The sequence below is a fragment of the Fringilla coelebs genome (assembly GCF_963513975.1).
Source record: "Fringilla coelebs genome assembly, chromosome: 1".
NCBI classification, from domain to species: domain Eukaryota; kingdom Metazoa; phylum Chordata; class Aves; order Passeriformes; family Fringillidae; genus Fringilla; species Fringilla coelebs.
The window spans coordinates 83,836,106-83,858,132 of record NC_140028.1 but is presented as its reverse complement, the minus strand read 5'-3'; the positions used below and the strand labels follow the sequence as shown (position 1 = coordinate 83,858,132).

The window sequence follows — 22,027 nt, the reverse complement described above, 5'->3', positions numbered from 1 at the left end:
GCGGGCTGGAACGGGATGGGATGGATCGGAAGGAGCCGAGCGGCGCAGTGACACCGCAGCGGGGACACCGCGGTGTCACCCGAGGGGACCCCGCCGGGGCGGGGAGACACGACAGGGGCGGGGCGGCAGGTGTTACCCCGCGGCCGCTCCCGTCCGGGTGTCCCCGATTTTCCGGCGGAGAGAGGAGGGAGCTTCGGGAGAGGGATTAACCAACAACCCCCACCTTGCCCTAGCGGTAAGAGACCCAGGTGTTTTAGACCCATGGGGCAAGAGCACCCCTGCTGCCCAGGGAGGCTCCTCTGTCTGCCTTACCACCCTGTGTCTCTATTTACACTCATCTTCCATAAAGCAATTTTGCTTTTTTTTAATTTTTCCTTTCAAAGAAAGTAACTGCATGGGGAGGTTTCTGTGGTTTATCACGATCTTTGTTCTCCATCAGTCCTTGCGACATCCCCAACTATTCTGCCCATACTGGCTTCAGGTGCACAGCCCTTTAACTGCAGTGTATGGCATGAGTCTCAGTGACAAAAGTGTTGGTCTCATCCCTCTCCCCTGCACATAATGCTTTTGTTTGCTTGCACAGCTGGGTTACTGTGCACTGAATAAAGGATAGGCCCGTCTAGCACCTTTTAGATAATGTCCACCAAGCCTTGACATCAACCTATGCAAAAAACCAAGAGGAAGTGTTGCAGTGCTGCCCAGAAAAAAAATTGTTACCTAGGGACCCCCTTGGTATGCTTTGAAATACCTTGAAATCCTTTCAAGGCCAACCACTAATTCATGGTGAACCAAGTAAGCACCTTGGGTTTCACTATCAAGAAAAATCTTGGGTTTTAGCAAAGAACTCCAAACAAGCTACATAGAAGCAGGTATTACAAGAAATAATTTTCAGAAAACTGGTTTAAAATCCACTATTAATAGTAGCAAAGAGAAAGAGACCTCTACAGCGCTTGAGGTTCTTTCAGTATATCAAAAACACAAAGTGCAAAAAAAATCCCCACGTCAGAAACGCCATTTCAGCTTTGTCTTTCATATTCCACAGTTAGACTACATTCTTTTGATAGGACTAGAACCAGGTGAATGGTAAAAAACTCAAGATCTCCTGTGCTGATGTTTCTCACTATAAACAGCCTCTAATGGCATCTGTTGCAAAATTGTTCTTTACTAAGTGCTGGTCTAGTTAGCCAAAACCCCACATCTACACAGGAAGCTCAGCTAGAACCAGGAACATGCTGCCAAAACCTCCTCTAAGCTCCAGGCAATGTATCGAGGCACTTAATGAATGTGACTGGAAGGTGAAAGGGGAGGGCAGCTACAGATGTGCTCCAGCCTTGTCACAAGCAAAAGTAACTTCACTCCCATGGGCTCTCACTGCCTGACTCTGCCTGCTGGACACCAAAAGTGAACTCAAGCACAGAAGAAGCACTCACGGAGCAAGTGGGATGGTTCTTGTGTCAGCAAGAACCTGGAAACCTCTGCACACAGGCACAGAAAGGGTGGGACATGGCAGGTGCTCTGTTTTGTAAGCAGCTCTCTTATTCCTGCCAAGCCCGAGATAAAGAGCACAAAAGAAAATCAGGCACAGCAGAAAGACACAATTAGTGCAAAAAGGAGTTGCTCTGTTCCAGGGAAATGTAAATTTATTGTGTGATGGCACCTATGCAGCCAAGAAATCTCCTCCTTAGGGACAGCAAAATCTGCCACAGAACAAAATGCTGGAAGTTTTGTTGTGCCGGATGAAGAAGAGGAAAGGATGATCAGCAGTGAATTCCGGAACTAGCATTGCACAGCAATTCATGACCAGCCCAGTGGCAGCAGCTGCTTCAGTGCCTTCTTCATTGACTTCCACAAAGGATTTGTGAATCACTTCAGAGAGCACCAGCTCATTACCAGCTGAGATTCCTGAGAAGTCTGCCTTGCCCAACTCAAATGCATCAGGCATTCCCATGCTTCTTAAAATAGGTTTCAGATCATAATCTTTTTCCAGTTTAAATCGGGGTAAAGACAACCTCATGTGTGTAGACTTCATCATTTCTGGACTGATCCAACTCATCAGCTTCTCATATGTAAGTTCTCTTTCCAGCTAAAGAAAAATCCAAAATTTAAATAATTACAATTATAATTGCATAAATATAATATAGCCAAAGTAGTGATTTCTGTGTGTTTCTTCACATAGCACAAAACAGGCAGGGTTTTTTGCCTGGATTAGGCATGAAGACTGTGGGAGTTTAATCTTTATTATGGGGAAAAAAGGCAAAGAAAACCTTAGTATTAAATTCCTGGACCAGAGTTCCAAGGAGCCCAAACTTGTATCCTACCCTCACCATAAAAGAGATCCTGTCCTTTCCTCTGAGCCTCTTTCCAGCCACTGAGCCACACACCACCTGCCAGCTGCTCAGCACAGAAGACCTACAGCACAAGCCACAGCACTTCCAAAGAGCCCACCCAAAATCCCCCTCTCCACATCCCATCATCACCATCCTGTGCCCTCACCACAACCACAGCTGACCTCTGCTCCTGAGGCTTCTTCCAGAGCCTCTACCTAAGGGAGCAGCATACAGCCTGAGCAGCACTGACAGAGCAGGGACTGTCACTTTGGGGACAGGGAGGAGAGGGACATTTCTGCTGCCCTTGAGCACCAGAGACACAATTGCTCTGGAACTGAACTGCAGGTCTCTGTGCAATTCAGACTTTTATCCCTGGAAGGATTCAGGCTGTCTTTATACTCAGCTCAACTACTTACTCTTTCCAAGCCTGTGGAGCCATCCTGGATTGCATCAGGGAGCAGGATGATCATGCTCAGTTCATTACCCACATAGGGCAGCTCCAGGATTTTGGTCTGGAAGTCTCCAATGTAGGTCATGTTAAAATTTGCCTCCTTGGACATCATCTGCACAGGTCTGGTTTCATTCTAGAAATCAAGAGATGCCAACAGTTAGTGCTGAGCTTCTCTGCTGGTCTCACACTACAAAGCAGGCAGCAAGTTACTCATGGCCTTTTAGGATTCGACCAAAAAGAACAGATCACACACTGATCCACAGCGGCCCTGCTGACTGCAGCCTTACCTCTGCCTCTTGTAAAGGCACGAGGTAAAACCTGGCCATGTGCAGCAGCAGTGCACAATAATCCACCTCAACTCAAAATGAGATTATTCATCAGCCCTATATCCTTTTGGTGTTGCAGCATGAAACCTGGTTCTAAGCTTGCACAGCTGCAGGGAATAGAAAATGCAGCAGTGTCTCTGGATAATCCTGCCTGCTTTTACAACACATTCCAACAGGGAGAGACCAAGGTGGCAGGAACCAAGTCATTCCAGCTGTCTCTGATGTGCTGTCAGAGCTGATCTGGCATAAGCAAAAACATTCCTTTAATTAAAAGTCATATCAGTCCTTTCAAATGTTCTTTGACTTATTTCACCACTGCAGGGAGGGACAGTTTCCAGACAGGCATGAGGGCTTCAATTTTCCTCAATGCTTGCTTCAAGCAGGTGAGTTAAGGAAGGCACATGACCAGTTCCTGTTCATGACTCCTGGAGGCCAACCCTGGGCTGCAAAGAATCCTGAAGGGCAGCCATGGCCTGTCCATGCCAGGGGCCAAGTCCTCCACAAGAGCAATTCTAAAAACCAGGCTGCAGAGCAGGCCTTCAAAGGAAATTTGTTTTCCATTTCTTTTGGATAGGCTCAGGGACTGAATTTCAGCAAGGAAGCTCTGACTGAAGAAGACTGAAATTCACAACCTTTCACACCTGTCTTTGTGCTATATGAAAGGTTCTACTAATGATGTGAAAGTGCAGAGAAACTTGGCAAAGATAAACTTTCCATGAAAGGGAGGGGGAATAAGGAATCTCACAGAGCTTAGCCAAGGTAACCCTGCTTGAAAAATCTAATTTCTTCTTAAAGGAGTTAATTTAAGACAACATCCACCTAACAGTCTATTGTCAGCATATTAGCAAATCAAACCTTATTAATTTGGAATGGCCTCTCTCTGGTACTCTCTTTCCTGAATGGCTCTTCCCAATTGCCTTTGAAATAGATGGCATTCACCAACACAAGCCTGGTCAGGGAATTGAGAGCCCCCTCTCGCAACAGGTTCTGAATTTTACCTTTATGACACAAAGAAAAAACACACATTAAATAAGAGGTTGACATGGATCTAATAACCATCCAAGATAGTATCAAGTCTGCATTTAATACACAGTAGAGAATTATGTACCAGACACAGCAAAAAACTCAGCATTCGAGTGGTTTGAATTCACAATCCTATAGCCAGGGATAGGTGTTTACCCAAACAATGGATCCCATTAAACACAACTGGGCACTTGGAAAAGCACTCACCTTCAGTCCTTTCCTCCACCCAGCCATTGATTTGTTTCCTGGAATCCTCCCAAGCATGCAGGAAGTCCATCTGTTCCAGGCCAGCATGGTAGGATTTCTCACTGGACTCTATAAATGACTAACAGGGACATTCACAACAGATTTTCAGCAGGAGATTTACTCTCATTCAGACACAGATGATCCTTACATTCCCCAAGGAAATCTGCCAGCTTTCCTTCCCCAGCTTCATACAGAGACATTAAAGTTCAGGCCCACTGAATCCTACTAGGATTTAATCCACTTCTTTGAAAGAGGAAGCAATATTGTTAGGGCTTATGCACTGTACTCCAAACTTCTACACTACATTGACAAGGATGGTGGGGTTTTTTTTTTAATTGTTTCTGTTTAGTGCTTCTGGGACATGACATACTATAAATTTCTTTATAAGACTTTTGGTAAGAGATACATTAACCATTTGTCCCACAGCCAAATAGATGAAGGGATCACAGAACCCTAAAGTGTAGACACTGATGGTTTTTTACCCTGCTTATCATCACTTGTCCACTCAGAACACAAATTATTTAAAAAAGATTCTCCACCAGGTTTAGATACCAGGCTCTGGCACAATCAATTGCACTCCTGGCTCTCAGCACAGAAAATCTGGAAAGCAAACTCCAAAGCCTGCCTTGACCTCCAGAGGCAAGAGGTAGCAAGCACAGTATCCCAAGAATCATCACCAATTTAATGGCTACTTACTGGAAGAAACTCAAAGGTCTTTTCTCCATAGAGCCGGTTTGCAGTTCTCAGGATGTATTTGCTGTTTGGATCATTAATTTCAGAGAGAAGGGACTGATACCCATTGTGAGCATCCTGGGCATTCCTCAGAGAAAGCACCTGCACAAAGACAACATCCACAGCCGTGTCCTTACCTTCTTTAAACACACTTGCTACAGCATGACTGTTTTCATATTAAAATTACACTTAAGTCAAATACAGTGACTTGAAGCCACACGATTTTTTCACCACACCTCCCATCTGGAGCTTATCATGCAAGGCACATCTGATGTACCCAACAAGGAATTGCACAACTCATAAATTAGGGAGCAGCAGAGCCAGCAGTCCTGATTTTCCACCCCTCTAGCCAAGCACTACAGGATCATAGAATGGCTCAGGTGGGAAGAGACCTGTGGGGACAATCTGCTACAAAGCCCTGCCCAAGCAGGGACACCCAGAGCTGGTAGCTCACACTGTGTCCAGATGGATCCTGAGTATCTGCAACTATGGCAACAACACAGGTTTCTGAGAAATTTTTACAAAGTACATGGAAACATGATATGAGTTTACACTCCTCTCCCATTTTCCAATGGAAGCAAACATCCAAATGAAAAGGATTGGTCCTGCTCTCAGTATTGTCACTTCCTACATAAAACACAAGCCAAGAGATATTTGCTACCTGAGCAAATTTTTAAAAAGGAATAAATCACATTGCAGTTATCAATCTGAAATATAGACTGTGGGATTTTAAAAGTATTTTATTGTGCCTTGCTTCATTTTCAGAATGTGTATCATATGATAATAAGCCCAAGCAAGGAAGTGAAAGAAAATAATCTATGTAGCCACCTACTGATCAATAAAAAAAATTCCATGTACATCCTAATTACATATTAAAGAAAATAGATCTCAAAAACCACAAAAAAAATACCAGCACAAACTCTATCCAGAAAATTCTTCATTTTATACTGAACAAAGCTCACAATAAGAAACAAAGAAAACAGTTCTGTTATACTCCAGAGGAAGAGCTCTGCTCTCTCACACCACAGTGACAATCACAGTTTAGCACAAGTGCATGTCATAGACAGGATAACACATCTCTTCCTCATATGATCCCATCAAATGCCACCCACCAAGTTTATTTTGACCTACCTTGCTTATTTGGGCTTCAGTGCTACCTCTTGAACCCAGCAAAACCATAGACAAAGCAGAAGAAATACTAAATGGTGAAAAGAACACATTCTGCCCACTTTTCTTCTCACACAGCTTTCTGAACAACTCCACAGCAAAAGTGCTGTTTGCTGCACAGAGGCTTTCCATGCTTCTGAGCCTAGGATATCAAACACAGAATGAGAATGGATCAAATTTCTTTGAATGCAAATCAGTTGTTTCTCCCTTCTACACTTCCCAGCATAAGCTAGGCAGCAAAGGCTGGAAAATTATCAGCTCACTGGAGATTGATTTGGTGCCTCAAGAACCTGAGGTCTCATACTACACATCTAAGTTATTTTACCCGTTTAAAGTCAGCTTCTACATTTCAATTCCATAAGTACACAGTGTGACATCTTTTGAGGTGATCAGGCACAACAGTCAGGACATATGGAAAGAAGCTCCTCTGGGCTTCACACAGAAAATAATTCCCCTTCATTGCACCACCAGAGGCAAAGTTAGACATCAGAAGAGCAGAATTACCAACTCTTACCTTCTCTAAGTCTACAGACCTTCAGTGGTACCTGCAGCTTGCTTGTACCTGTGCACGCTGGGTTTTAAACCTGCCAGCCAGGCTGGGAGAAGTCAGCAGAAGGAGTTTGCCTAAAAAGCAAGAGAACGAGCACTATCAATGTCACTGAAACATTCTCTTACCGAAAAATTAAAAAAAAAAATCCCACAAGCAAACAAAAAAAAAGTACAATAAGAAATCCCAAACAAACTGAAATCTCCAACCATACTAAGCAGATATAAGTCACAGTATAATAAGATATTTCTTCCCCACGTTACCAAGAACTTTTCTTATCACTCCAAGTTAATGGCACCATATATAAAAGATAAATTCATCGCATTATAACTGGAAATTGCAAGGATTTGTGCCGGCAAATCCATGTTAGAATCCTTCGGACGCATACACCCTACACACCCCACACATTTCACTCACACAGCAGCTCTCCCCACACTTCTTAAAGCAGAACTGGCAGATTTGCTGCTTCCTTTCAAATTTAAATACGGGGAGGAGACTGCATCAGAATTTCCTGGAAATCCCTGCACTGCCCTTCCACAGAAATTCGTGATATCACTGCCAGCTCTCTCCGGCAGACACACAATCGGCACGGCAGCTCGGCAATGGTCTTTTGGCAAGCTCCGTGCTAAAGGAAATACCAGCACCTCCCGACCCAGCATCTAAACCAAGGTCCCCGTGGTGTCTTTACTTTCCTTCCACCGCCCGTGCGAGCCTCGCACCCACTCCCCTTTCCGGCCCGCAGCCCTCGCTGCCCGAGAAGCGCTGCGGTTTCGGGAGCCGGGGAAACATTTCGGCGTTTCAGGCCGACCCCGGCCCATTCCCGCAGGATGCCCGCGGGCAGGGACAGCGCGGAGGCTGCCCCGGGCCCCTCCCGCCCCGCGCAGCCCCAGCGCAGCCCCGGCCGCCTCCCTGCCCGGCCGGCGACAACCGCGGGGACAGCGCCCGCCCGGGCCGGGCCGCGACACCGAACCCGCCGGGCTCTGCCAGAAGGCTCTCCCGTCTGCCACAGCCCGACAAATACGTGTATCATTTAGAATCGAAAAGGAGAAAAGACCCAGGCAGTGCTTATACTTCTTTTATTATTCCGGGAGCAGGATCCATAAATACATCCCGGTGTAAGGAAAGCTGTTGCATCTCTGTCTTTGGTATTATACAGGTCAAGTATGGGGTTTAAGAAAATATTCATAGGATAAACGTATAATAGGAGCAAAAAAAAAAAAAAAATTAAATCACGACTTTCTCCTTCAACTATTCCATAGGCACCATGTGCCCTTTTATTTCATTCTTTGTTAAAGGACCAGAACCAGGGGAAAGGGAATAAACTCAAGTGTTTTTGAGTGAGGAAATAAAGGTACTCGCCCCTCAAATACCTCACAGGGACATCTCTTATAACAGTTTATTTTCATTGCCATTCTCGACTAAAAGCTGGCCCAAATGTTAGTCAAAAACCCCCATCCATGCAGGATGTTCAGCAATACCTGGAACAGGCTGCCAAAACCTCCTTTTCTCAAGGCACTCAGTGGAGGAGACTGGAACCTAAAAGAGGAGGGTAGCTACAGGTGTGCTCCAGCCTTGTCACAAGCAAAAGTAACTTCACTCCCATGGGCTCTCACTGCCTGACTCTGCCTGCTGGACACCAAAAGTGAACTCAAGCACAGAAGAAGCACTCACGGAGCAAGTGGGATGGTTCTTGTGTCAGCAAGAACCTGGAGACCTCTGCACACAGGAGGGGTTGGACATGGCAGATAGTGTGTTTGTCTAAGCAGCTCTCTTATTCCTGCCAAGCCTAAGATCAAGACTACAGAAGAAGATGAGGCACAGCTGAAGAGAGACAATTAGTGCAGAAGGAGTCACCTAGTTCTAGGGAAATGTAAATTTATTGTGTGATGGCACCTATGCTGCCATGACATTTCCTCCTTAGGGACAGCAAAATCTGCCACAGAACAAAATGCTGGAAGTTTTGTTGTGCCGGATGAAGAAGAGGAAAGGATGATCAGCAGTGAATTGTGGAGTGGACATTACGCCAATACAACCAGACATCCGTATAGCTGTGGCAGCAGCTGCTTCAGTGCCTTCTTCATTGACTTCCACAAAGGATTTGTGAATCACTTCAGAGAGCACCAGCTCATTACCAGTTGAGATTCCTGAGAAGTCTGCCTTGCCCAACTCAAATGCATCAGGCATTCCCATGCTTCTTAAAATAAGTTTCAGATCATAATCTTTTTCCAGTTTCAATCTGGGTAAAGACACCCTCATGTGTGTAGACTTCATCATTTCTCGACTGATCCAACTCATCAGCTTCTCATATGTAAGTTCTTTTTCCAGCTAAAGAAAAATCCAAAATTTAAATAATTACAATTATAATTGCATAAATATAATATAGCCAAAGTAGTGATTTCTGTGTGTTTCTTCACATAGCACAAAACAGGCAGGGTTTTTTGCCTGGATTAAGCATGAAGACTGTGGGGGCTTTAATCTTTAATATGGGGAAAAAAGGCAAAGAAAACCTTAGTATTAAATTCCTGGACCAGAGTTCCAAAGAGCCCAAACTTGTATCCTACCCCCACGACAAAGGAGATCCTGTCCTTTCCTCTGAGCCTCTTTCCAGCCACTGAGCCACACACCACCTGCCAGCTGCTCAGCACAGAAGACCTACAGCACAAGCCACAGCACTTCCAAAGAGCCCACCCAAAATCCCCCTCTCCACATCCCATCATCACCATCCTGTGCCCTCACCAGAACCACAGCTGACCTCTGCTCCTGAGGCTTCTTCCAGAGCCTCTACCTAAGGGAGCAGCACACAGCCTGAGCAGCACTGACAGAGCAGGGGCTCTCACTTTGGGGACAGGGAGGAGAGCGACATTTCTGCTGCCCTTGAGCACCAGAGACACCATTGCTCTGGAACTGAACTGCAGGACTCTGTGCAATTCAGACTTTCATCCCTGAAAGGATTCAGGCTGTCTTTGCACTCAGCTCAACTACTTACTCTTTCCAAGCCTGTGGAGCCATCCTGGATTGCATCAGGGAGCAGGATGATCATGCTCAGTTCATTACCCACATAGGGCAGCTCCAGGATTTTGGTCTGCAAGTCTTCAATGTAGGTCATGTTAAAATTTGCCTCCTTGGACATCATCTGCACAGGTCTGGTTTCAATCTAGAAATCAAGAGATGCCAACAGTTAGTGCTAAGCTTCTCTGCTGGTCTCAAACTACAAAGCAGGCAGCAAGTTACTCATGGCCTTTTAGGATTCGAGCAAAAAGAACAGATCACACACTGATCCACAGCAACCCTGCTGACTGCAGCCTTACCTCTGCCTCTTGTAAAGGCACGAGGTAAAACCTGGCCATGTGCAGCAGCAGCGCACAATAATCCACCTCAACTCAAAATGAGATTATTCATCAGCCCTATATCCTTTTGGTGTTGCATCTTGGAACCTGTTTCTGAGCTTGCACAGCTGCAGGGAATAGAAAATGCAGCAGTGTCTCTGGATAATCCTGCCAGATTTTTCAACACATTCCAATAGGGAGAGAGCAAGGTGGCAGGAACCAAGTCATTCCAGCTGTCTCTGATGTGCTGTCAGAGCTGATCGGGCATAAGCAAAAACATTCTTTTAATTAAAAGTCATATCAGCCCTTTCAAATATTCTTTGACTTATTTCACCACTGCAGGGAGGGACAGTTTCCAGACAGGCATGAGGGCTTCAATTTTCCTCAATGCTTGCTTCAAGCAGGTGTGTTAAGGAAGGCACATGACCAGTTCTTGTCCATGACTCCTGGAGCCAACCCTGGGCTGCAGGGAATCCTGAGAGGCAAATCCTGAGAGGCAGCCATGGCCTGTCCATGCCAGGGGCCAAGTCCTCCACAAGAGCAATTCTAAAAACCAGGCTGCAGAGCAGGCCTTCAAAGGAAATTTGTTTTCCATTTCTTTTGGATAGGCTCAGGGACTGAATTTCAACAAGGAAGCTCTGACTGAAGAAGACTGAAATTCACAACCTTTCACACCTGTCTTTGTGCTATATAAAAGGTTCTAGTAATGATGTGAAAGTTCAGAGAAACTTGGCAAAGACAGACTTTCCATAAAAGGGAGGGGGAATAAGGAATCTCACACAGTTTAGCCAAGGTAACCCTGCTTGAAAAATCTAATTTCTTCTTAAAGGAGTTAATTTCAGACAACATCCACCTAACAGTCTATTGTCAGCATATTAGCAAATCAAACCTTATTAATTTGGAATGGCCTCTCTCTGGTACTCTCTTTCCTGAATGGCTCTTCCCAATTGCCTTTGAAATAGATGGCATTCACCAACACAAGCCTGGTCAGGGAATTGAGACTCCCCTCTCCCAACAGGTTCTGAATTTTACCTTTATGACACAAAGAAAAAACACACATTAAATAAGAGGTTGACATAGATCTAATAACCATCCAAGATAGTATCAAGTCTGCATTTAATACACAGTAGAGAAGAGAATTATGTACCAGACACAGCAAAAAACTCAGCATTCGAGTTGTTCGAATTCATAATCCTATATCCTAAACTAGGTCTTTACCCAAACAATGGATCCCATTAAACACAACTGGGCACTTGGAAAAGCACTCACCTTCAGTCCTTTCCTCCACCCAGCCATTGATTTGTTTCCTGGAATCCTCCCAAGCATGCAGGAAGTCCATCTGTTCCAGGCCAGCATGGTAGGATTTCTCACTGGACTCTATAAATGACTAACAGGGACATTCACAACAGATTTTCAGCAGGACATTTACTCTCATTCAGACACAGATGATCCTTACATTCCCCAAGGAAATCTGCCAGCTTTCCTTCCCCAGCTTCATACAGAGACATTAAAGTTCAGGCCCACTGAATCCTACTAGGATTTAATCCACTTCTTTGAAAGAGGAAGCAATATTGTTATGGCTTATGCACTGTACTCCAAACTTCTACACTACATTGACAAGAATGGTGGGTTTTTTTTTTTTTCTTGTTTCTATTTAGTGCTTCTGGGACATGACATATTATAAATTACTTTATAAGAGTTTAGTAAGAGATACATTACCCATTTGTCCCACAGCCAAATAGATGAAGGGATCACAGAACCCTAAAGTGTAGACACTGATGGTTTTTTACCCTGCTTATCATCACTTGTCCACTCAGAACACAAACTATTTAAAAAAGATTCTCCACCAGGTTTAGATACCAGGCTCTGGCACAATCAATTGCACTCCTGGCTCTCAGGCCCGAATTGTGGGAAAGCAAACTCCAAGCCTGCCTTGACCTCCAGAGGCAAGAGGTAGCAAGCACAGTATCCTAAGAATCATCACCAATTTAATGGCTACTTACTGGAAGAAACTCAAAGGTCTTTTCTCCATAGAGCCGGTTTGCAGTTCTCAGGATGTATTTGCTGTTTGGATCATTAATTTCAGAGAGAAGGGACTGATACCCATTGTGAGCATCCTGGGCATTCCTCAGAGAAAGCACCTGCACAAAGACAACATCCACAGCCGTGTCCTTACCTTCTTTAAACACACTTGCTACAGCATGACTCTTTTCATATTAAAATTACACTTAAGTCAAATACAGTGACTTGAAGCCACACGATTTTTTCACCACACCTCCCATCTGGAGCTTATCATGCAAGGCACATCTGATGTACCCAACAAGGAATTGCACAACTCATAAATTAGGGAGCAGCAGAGCCAGCAGTCCTGATTTTCCACCCCTCTAGCCAAGCACTACAGGATCATAGAATGGCTCAGGTGGGAAGAGACCTGTGGGGACAATCCGCTACAAAGCCCTGCCCAAGCAGGGACACCCAGAGCTGGTAGCTCACACTGTGTCCAGATGGATCCTGAGTATCTGCAACTATGGCAACAACACAGGTTTCTGAGAAATTTTTACAAAGTACATGGAAACATGATATGAGTTTACACTCCTCTCCCATTTTCCAATGGAAGCAAACATCCAAATGAAAAGGATTGGTCCTGCTCTCAGTATTGTCACTTCCTACATAAAACACAAGCCAAGAGATATTTGCTACCTGAGCAAATTTTTAAAAAGGAATAAATCACATTGCAGTTATCAATCTGAAATATAGACTGTGGGATTTTAAAAGTATTTTATTGTGCCTTGCTTCATTTTCAGAATGTGTATCATATGATAATAAGCCCAAGCAAGGAAGTGAAAGAAAATAATCTATGTAGCCACCTACTGATCAATAAAAAAAATTCCATGTACATCCTAATTACATATTAAAGAAAATAGATCTCAAAAACCACAAAAAAAATACCAGCACAAACTCTATCCAGAAAATTCTTCATTTTATACTGAACAAAGCTCACAATAAGAAACAAAGAAAACAGTTCTGTTATACTCCAGAGGAAGAGCTCTGCTCTCTCACACCACAGTGACAATCACAGTTTAGCACAAGTGCATGTCATAGACAGGATAACACATCTCTTCCTCATATGATCCCATCAAATGCCACCCACCAAGTTTATTTTGACCTACCTTGCTTATTTGGGCTTCAGTGCTACCTCTTGAACCCAGCAAAACCATAGACAAAGCAGAAGAAATACTAAATGGTGAAAAGAACACATTCTGCCCACTTTTCTTCTCACACAGCTTTCTGAACAACTCCACAGCAAAAGTGCTGTTTGCTGCACAGAGGCTTTCCATGCTTCTGAGCCTAGGATATCAAACACAGAATGAGAATGGATCAAATTTCTTTGAATGCAAATCAGTTGTTTCTCCCTTCTACACTTCCCAGCATAAGCTAGGCAGCAAAGGCTGGAAAATTATCAGCTCACTGGAGATTGATTTGGTGCCTCAAGAACCTGAGGTCTCATACTACACATCTAAGTTATTTTACCCGTTTAAAGTCAGCTTCTACATTTCAATTCCATAAGTACACAGTGTGACATCTTTTGAGGTGATCAGGCACAACAGTCAGGACATATGGAAAGAAGCTCCTCTGGGCTTCACACAGAAAATAATTCCCCTTCATTGCACCACCAGAGGCAAAGTTAGACATCAGAAGAGCAGAATTACCAACTCTTACCTTCTCTAAGTCTACAGACCTTCAGTGGTACCTGCAGCTTGCTTGTACCTGTGCACGCTGGGTTTTAAACCTGCCAGCCAGGCTGGGAGAAGTCAGCAGAAGGAGTTTGCCTAAAAAGCAAGAGAACGAGCACTATCAATGTCACTGAAACATTCTCTTACCGAAAAATTAAAAAAAAAAATCCCACAAGCAAACAAAAAAAAAGTACAATAAGAAATCCCAAACAAACTGAAATCTCCAACCATACTAAGCAGATATAAGTCACAGTATAATAAGATATTTCTTCCCCACGTTACCAAGAACTTTTCTTATCACTCCAAGTTAATGGCACCATATATAAAAGATAAATTCATCGCATTATAACTGGAAATTGCAAGGATTTGTGCCGGCAAATCCATGTTAGAATCCTTCGGACGCATACACCCTACACACCCCACACATTTCACTCACACAGCAGCTCTCCCCACACTTCTTAAAGCAGAACTGGCAGATTTGCTGCTTCCTTTCAAATTTAAATACGGGGAGGAGACTGCATCAGAATTTCCTGGAAATCCCTGCACTGCCCTTCCACAGAAATTCGTGATATCACTGCCAGCTCTCTCCGGCAGACACACAATCGGCACGGCAGCTCGGCAATGGTCTTTTGGCAAGCTCCGTGCTAAAGGAAATACCAGCACCTCCCGACCCAGCATCTAAACCAAGGTCCCCGTGGTGTCTTTACTTTCCTTCCACCGCCCGTGCGAGCCTCGCACCCACTCCCCTTTCCGGCCCGCAGCCCTCGCTGCCCGAGAAGCGCTGCGGTTTCGGGAGCCGGGGAAACATTTCGGCGTTTCAGGCCGACCCCGGCCCATTCCCGCAGGATGCCCGCGGGCAGGGACAGCGCGGAGGCTGCCCCGGGCCCCTCCCGCCCCGCGCAGCCCCAGCGCAGCCCCGGCCGCCTCCCTGCCCGGCCGGCGACAACCGCGGGGACAGCGCCCGCCCGGGCCGGGCCGCGACACCGAACCCGCCGGGCTCTGCCAGAAGGCTCTCCCGTCTGCCACAGCCCGACAAATACGTGTATCATTTAGAATCGAAAAGGAGAAAAGACCCAGGCAGTGCTTATACTTCTTTTATTATTCCGGGAGCAGGATCCATAAATACATCCCGGTGTAAGGAAAGCTGTTGCATCTCTGTCTTTGGTATTATACAGGTCAAGTATGGGGTTTAAGAAAATATTCATAGGATAAACGTATAATAGGAGCAAAAAAAAAAAAAAAATTAAATCACGACTTTCTCCTTCAACTATTCCATAGGCACCATGTGCCCTTTTATTTCATTCTTTGTTAAAGGACCAGAACCAGGGGAAAGGGAATAAACTCAAGTGTTTTTGAGTGAGGAAATAAAGGTACTCGCCCCTCAAATACCTCACAGGGACATCTCTTATAACAGTTTATTTTCATTGCCATTCTCGACTAAAAGCTGGCCCAAATGTTAGTCAAAAACCCCCATCCATGCAGGATGTTCAGCAATACCTGGAACAGGCTGCCAAAACCTCCTTTTCTCAAGGCACTCAGTGGAGGAGACTGGAACCTAAAAGAGGAGGGTAGCTACAGGTGTGCTCCAGCCTTGTCACAAGCAAAAGTAACTTCACTCCCATGGGCTCTCACTGCCTGACTCTGCCTGCTGGACACCAAAAGTGAACTCAAGCACAGAAGAAGCACTCACGGAGCAAGTGGGATGGTTCTTGTGTCAGCAAGAACCTGGAGACCTCTGCACACAGGAGGGGTTGGACATGGCAGATAGTGTGTTTGTCTAAGCAGCTCTCTTATTCCTGCCAAGCCTAAGATCAAGACTACAGAAGAAGATGAGGCACAGCTGAAGAGAGACAATTAGTGCAGAAGGAGTCACCTAGTTCTAGGGAAATGTAAATTTATTGTGTGATGGCACCTATGCTGCCATGACATTTCCTCCTTAGGGACAGCAAAATCTGCCACAGAACAAAATGCTGGAAGTTTTGTTGTGCCGGATGAAGAAGAGGAAAGGATGATCAGCAGTGAATTGTGGAGTGGACATTACGCCAATACAACCAGACATCCGTATAGCTGTGGCAGCAGCTGCTTCAGTGCCTTCTTCATTGACTTCCACAAAGGATTTGTGAATCACTTCAGAGAGCACCAGCTCATTACCAGTTGAGATTCCTGAGAAGTCTGCCTTGCCCAACTCAAATGCATCAGGCATTCCCATGCTTCTTAAAATAAGTTTCAGATCATAATCTTTTTCCAGTTTCAATCTGGGTAAAGACACCCTCATGTGTGTAGACTTCATCATTTCTCGACTGATCCAACTCATCAGCTTCTCATATGTAAGTTCTTTTTCCAGCTAAAGAAAAATCCAAAATTTAAATAATTACAATTATAATTGCATAAATATAATATAGCCAAAGTAGTGATTTCTGTGTGTTTCTTCACATAGCACAAAACAGGCAGGGTTTTTTGCCTGGATTAAGCATGAAGACTGTGGGGGCTTTAATCTTTAATATGGGGAAAAAAGGCAAAGAAAACCTTAGTATTAAATTCCTGGACCAGAGTTCCAAAGAGCCCAAACTTGTATCCTACCCCCACGACAAAGGAGATCCTGTCCTTTCCTCTGAGCCTCTTTCCAGCCACTGAGCCACACACCACCTGCCAGCTGCTCAGCACAGAAGACCTACAGCACAAGCCACAGCACTTCCAAAGAGCCCACCCAAAATCCCCCTCTCCACATCCCATCATCACCATCCTGTGCCCTCACCAGAACCACAGCTGACCTCTGCTCCTGAGGCTTCTTCCAGAGCCTCTACCTAAGGGAGCAGCACACAGCCTGAGCAGCACTGACAGAGCAGGGGCTCTCACTTTGGGGACAGGGAGGAGAGCGACATTTCTGCTGCCCTTGAGCACCAGAGACACCATTGCTCTGGAACTGAACTGCAGGACTCTGTGCAATTCAGACTTTCATCCCTGAAAGGATTCAGGCTGTCTTTGCACTCAGCTCAACTACTTACTCTTTCCAAGCCTGTGGAGCCATCCTGGATTGCATCAGGGAGCAGGATGATCATGCTCAGTTCATTACCCACATAGGGCAGCTCCAGGATTTTGGTCTGCAAGTCTTCAATGTAGGTCATGTTAAAATTTGCCTCCTTGGACATCATCTGCACAGGTCTGGTTTCAATCTAGAAATCAAGAGATGCCAACAGTTAGTGCTAAGCTTCTCTGCTGGTCTCAAACTACAAAGCAGGCAGCAAGTTACTCATGGCCTTTTAGGATTCGAGCAAAAAGAACAGATCACACACTGATCCACAGCAACCCTGCTGACTGCAGCCTTACCTCTGCCTCTTGTAAAGGCACGAGGTAAAACCTGGCCATGTGCAGCAGCAGCGCACAATAATCCACCTCAACTCAAAATGAGATTATTCATCAGCCCTATATCCTTTTGGTGTTGCATCTTGGAACCTGTTTCTGAGCTTGCACAGCTGCAGGGAATAGAAAATGCAGCAGTGTCTCTGGATAATCCTGCCAGATTTTTCAACACATTCCAATAGGGAGAGAGCAAGGTGGCAGGAACCAAGTCATTCCAGCTGTCTCTGATGTGCTGTCAGAGCTGATCGGGCATAAGCAAAAACATTCTTTTAATTAAAAGTCATATCAGCCCTTTCAAATATTCTTTGACTTATTTCACCACTGCAGGGAGGGACAGTTTCCAGACAGGCATGAGGGCTTCAATTTTCCTCAATGCTTGCTTCAAGCAGGTGTGTTAAGGAAGGCACATGACCAGTTCTTGTCCATGACTCCTGGAGCCAACCCTGGGCTGCAGGGAATCCTGAGAGGCAAATCCTGAGAGGCAGCCATGGCCTGTCCATGCCAGGGGCCAAGTCCTCCACAAGAGCAATTCTAAAAACCAGGCTGCAGAGCAGGCCTTCAAAGGAAATTTGTTTTCCATTTCTTTTGGATAGGCTCAGGGACTGAATTTCAACAAGGAAGCTCTGACTGAAGAAGACTGAAATTCACAACCTTTCACACCTGTCTTTGTGCTATATAAAAGGTTCTAGTAATGATGTGAAAGTTCAGAGAAACTTGGCAAAGACAGACTTTCCATAAAAGGGAGGGGGAATAAGGAATCTCACACAGTTTAGCCAAGGTAACCCTGCTTGAAAAATCTAATTTCTTCTTAAAGGAGTTAATTTCAGACAACATCCACCTAACAGTCTATTGTCAGCATATTAGCAAATCAAACCTTATTAATTTGGAATGGCCTCTCTCTGGTACTCTCTTTCCTGAATGGCTCTTCCCAATTGCCTTTGAAATAGATGGCATTCACCAACACAAGCCTGGTCAGGGAATTGAGACTCCCCTCTCCCAACAGGTTCTGAATTTTACCTTTATGACACAAAGAAAAAACACACATTAAATAAGAGGTTGACATAGATCTAATAACCATCCAAGATAGTATCAAGTCTGCATTTAATACACAGTAGAGAAGAGAATTATGTACCAGACACAGCAAAAAACTCAGCATTCGAGTTGTTCGAATTCATAATCCTATATCCTAAACTAGGTCTTTACCCAAACAATGGATCCCATTAAACACAACTGGGCACTTGGAAAAGCACTCACCTTCAGTCCTTTCCTCCACCCAGCCATTGATTTGTTTCCTGGAATCCTCCCAAGCATGCAGGAAGTCCATCTGTTCCAGGCCAGCATGGTAGGATTTCTCACTGGACTCTATAAATGACTAACAGGGACATTCACAACAGATTTTCAGCAGGACATTTACTCTCATTCAGACACAGATGATCCTTACATTCCCCAAGGAAATCTGCCAGCTTTCCTTCCCCAGCTTCATACAGAGACATTAAAGTTCAGGCCCACTGAATCCTACTAGGATTTAATCCACTTCTTTGAAAGAGGAAGCAATATTGTTATGGCTTATGCACTGTACTCCAAACTTCTACACTACATTGACAAGAATGGTGGGTTTTTTTTTTTTTCTTGTTTCTATTTAGTGCTTCTGGGACATGACATATTATAAATTACTTTATAAGAGTTTAGTAAGAGATACATTACCCATTTGTCCCACAGCCAAATAGATGAAGGGATCACAGAACCCTAAAGTGTAGACACTGATGGTTTTTTACCCTGCTTATCATCACTTGTCCACTCAGAACACAAACTATTTAAAAAAGATTCTCCACCAGGTTTAGATACCAGGCTCTGGCACAATCAATTGCACTCCTGGCTCTCAGGCCCGAATTGTGGGAAAGCAAACTCCAAGCCTGCCTTGACCTCCAGAGGCAAGAGGTAGCAAGCACAGTATCCTAAGAATCATCACCAATTTAATGGCTACTTACTGGAAGAAACTCAAAGGTCTTTTCTCCATAGAGCCGGTTTGCAGTTCTCAGGATGTATTTGCTGTTTGGATCATTAATTTCAGAGAGAAGGGACTGATACCCATTGTGAGCATCCTGGGCATTCCTCAGAGAAAGCACCTGCACAAAGACAACATCCACAGCCGTGTCCTTACCTTCTTTAAACACACTTGCTACAGCATGACTCTTTTCATATTAAAATTACACTTAAGTCAAATACAGTGACTTGAAGCCACACGATTTTTTCACCACACCTCCCATCTGGAGCTTATCATGCAAGGCACATCTGATGTACCCAACAAGGAATTGCACAACTCATAAATTAGGGAGCAGCAGAGCCAGCAGTCCTGATTTTCCACCCCTCTAGCCAAGCACTACAGGATCATAGAATGGCTCAGGTGGGAAGAGACCTGTGGGGACAATCCGCTACAAAGCCCTGCCCAAGCAGGGACACCCAGAGCTGGTAGCTCACACTGTGTCCAGATGGATCCTGAGTATCTGCAACTATGGCAACAACACAGGTTTCTGAGAAATTTTTACAAAGTACATGGAAACATGATATGAGTTTACACTCCTCTCCCATTTTCCAATGGAAGCAAACATCCAAATGAAAAGGATTGGTCCTGCTCTCAGTATTGTCACTTCCTACATAAAACACAAGCCAAGAGATATTTGCTACCTGAGCAAATTTTTAAAAAGGAATAAATCACATTGCAGTTATCAATCTGAAATATAGACTGTGGGATTTTAAAAGTATTTTATTGTGCCTTGCTTCATTTTCAGAATGTGTATCATATGATAATAAGCCCAAGCAAGGAAGTGAAAGAAAATAATCTATGTAGCCACCTACTGATCAATAAAAAAAATTCCATGTACATCCTAATTACATATTAAAGAAAATAGATCTCAAAAACCACAAAAAAAATACCAGCACAAACTCTATCCAGAAAATTCTTCATTTTATACTGAACAAAGCTCACAATAAGAAACAAAGAAAACAGTTCTGTTATACTCCAGAGGAAGAGCTCTGCTCTCTCACACCACAGTGACAATCACAGTTTAGCACAAGTGCATGTCATAGACAGGATAACACATCTCTTCCTCATATGATCCCATCAAATGCCACCCACCAAGTTTATTTTGACCTACCTTGCTTATTTGGGCTTCAGTGCTACCTCTTGAACCCAGCAAAACCATAGACAAAGCAGAAGAAATACTAAATGGTGAAAAGAACACATTCTGCCCACTTTTCTTCTCACACAGCTTTCTGAACAACTCCACAGCAAAAGTGCTGTTTGCTGCACAGAGGCTTTCCATGCTTCTGAGCCTAGGATATCAAACACAGAATGAGAATGGATCAAATTTCTTTGAATGCAAATCAGTTGTTTCTCCCTTCTACACTTCCCAGCATAAGCTAGGCAGCAAAGGCTGGAAAATTATCAGCTCACTGGAGATTGATTTGGTGCCTCAAGAACCTGAGGTCTCATACTACACATCTAAGTTATTTTACCCGTTTAAAGTCAGCTTCTACATTTCAATTCCATAAGTACACAGTGTGACATCTTTTGAGGTGATCAGGCACAACAGTCAGGACATATGGAAAGAAGCTCCTCTGGGCTTCACACAGAAAATAATTCCCCTTCATTGCACCACCAGAGGCAAAGTTAGACATCAGAAGAGCAGAATTACCAACTCTTACCTTCTCTAAGTCTACAGACCTTCAGTGGTACCTGCAGCTTGCTTGTACCTGTGCACGCTGGGTTTTAAACCTGCCAGCCAGGCTGGGAGAAGTCAGCAGAAGGAGTTTGCCTAAAAAGCAAGAGAACGAGCACTATCAATGTCACTGAAACATTCTCTTACCGAAAAATTAAAAAAAAAAATCCCACAAGCAAACAAAAAAAAAGTACAATAAGAAATCCCAAACAAACTGAAATCTCCAACCATACTAAGCAGATATAAGTCACAGTATAATAAGATATTTCTTCCCCACGTTACCAAGAACTTTTCTTATCACTCCAAGTTAATGGCACCATATATAAAAGATAAATTCATCGCATTATAACTGGAAATTGCAAGGATTTGTGCCGGCAAATCCATGTTAGAATCCTTCGGACGCATACACCCTACACACCCCACACATTTCACTCACACAGCAGCTCTCCCACACTTCTTAAAGCAGAACTGGCAGATTTGCTGCTTCCTTTCAAATTTAAATACGGGGAGGAGACTGCATCAGAATTTCCTGGAAATCCCTGCACTGCCCTTCCACAGAAATTCGTGATATCACTGCCAGCTCTCTCCGGCAGACACACAATCGGCACGGCAGCTCGGCAATGGTCTTTTGGCAAGCTCCGTGCTAAAGGAAATACCAGCACCTCCCGACCCAGCATCTAAACCAAGGTCCCCGTGGTGTCTTTACTTTCCTTCCACCGCCCGTGCGAGCCTCGCACCCACTCCCTTTCCGGCTCGCAGCCCTCGCTGCCCGAGAAGCGCTGCGGTTTCGGGAGCCGGGGAAACATTTCGGCGTTTCAGGCCGACCCCGGCCCATTCCCGCAGGATGCCCGCGGGCAGGGACAGCGCGGAGGCTGCCCCGGGCCCCTCCCGCCCCGCGCAGCCCCAGCGCAGCCCCGGCCGCCTCCCTGCCCGGCCGGCGACAACCGCGGGGACAGCGCCCGCCCGGGCCGGGCCGCGACACCGAACCCGCCGGGCTCTGCCAGAAGGCTCTCCCGTCTGCCACAGCCCGACAAATACGTGTATCATTTAGAATCGAAAAGGAGAAAAG

The 22,027-nt window shown here is 44.8% G+C and overlaps 3 protein-coding genes across 3 annotated transcripts; all 3 read right to left on the bottom strand.

Annotated features, from left to right (window-relative positions):
* Positions 1–1,524: 1,524 nt before the first annotated feature.
* LOC311161286 (serpin B6-like) lies at positions 1,525–7,325 on the bottom strand. The gene is made up of 7 exons (XM_084218731.1): positions 6,787–7,325; positions 6,237–6,414; positions 5,070–5,207; positions 4,335–4,452; positions 3,960–4,102; positions 2,744–2,911; positions 1,525–2,083 (listed from the first exon to the last, which is right to left on the bottom strand). The coding sequence occupies exons 2-7, from the start codon at positions 6,402–6,404 to the stop codon at positions 1,682–1,684; spliced, it is 1,137 nt and encodes a 378-aa protein (XP_084074857.1). The 5' UTR covers positions 6,405–6,414; positions 6,787–7,325; the 3' UTR covers positions 1,525–1,681.
* A 1,411-nt stretch (positions 7,326–8,736) lies between these two features.
* Positions 8,737–14,404, bottom strand: LOC311153924 (serpin B6-like; the record flags this gene model as incomplete). Its single annotated transcript, XM_084206042.1, has 7 exons — positions 13,866–14,404; positions 13,316–13,493; positions 12,149–12,286; positions 11,415–11,532; positions 11,035–11,177; positions 9,806–9,973; positions 8,737–9,144 (listed from the first exon to the last, which is right to left on the bottom strand). Exons 2-7 carry the CDS (start codon positions 13,481–13,483, stop codon positions 8,737–8,739), a joined length of 1,143 nt encoding a protein of 380 aa, XP_084062168.1. The 5' UTR covers positions 13,484–13,493; positions 13,866–14,404.
* Positions 14,405–15,815: 1,411 nt separating this feature from the next.
* LOC311152528 (serpin B6-like) lies at positions 15,816–21,380 on the bottom strand (the record flags this gene model as incomplete). The annotated part of the gene is made up of 7 exons (XM_084203700.1): positions 20,945–21,380; positions 20,395–20,572; positions 19,228–19,365; positions 18,494–18,611; positions 18,114–18,256; positions 16,885–17,052; positions 15,816–16,223 (listed from the first exon to the last, which is right to left on the bottom strand). Exons 2-7 carry the CDS (start codon positions 20,560–20,562, stop codon positions 15,816–15,818), a joined length of 1,143 nt encoding a protein of 380 aa, XP_084059826.1. The 5' UTR covers positions 20,563–20,572; positions 20,945–21,380.
* Between the last annotated feature and the right edge of the window lie 647 nt (positions 21,381–22,027).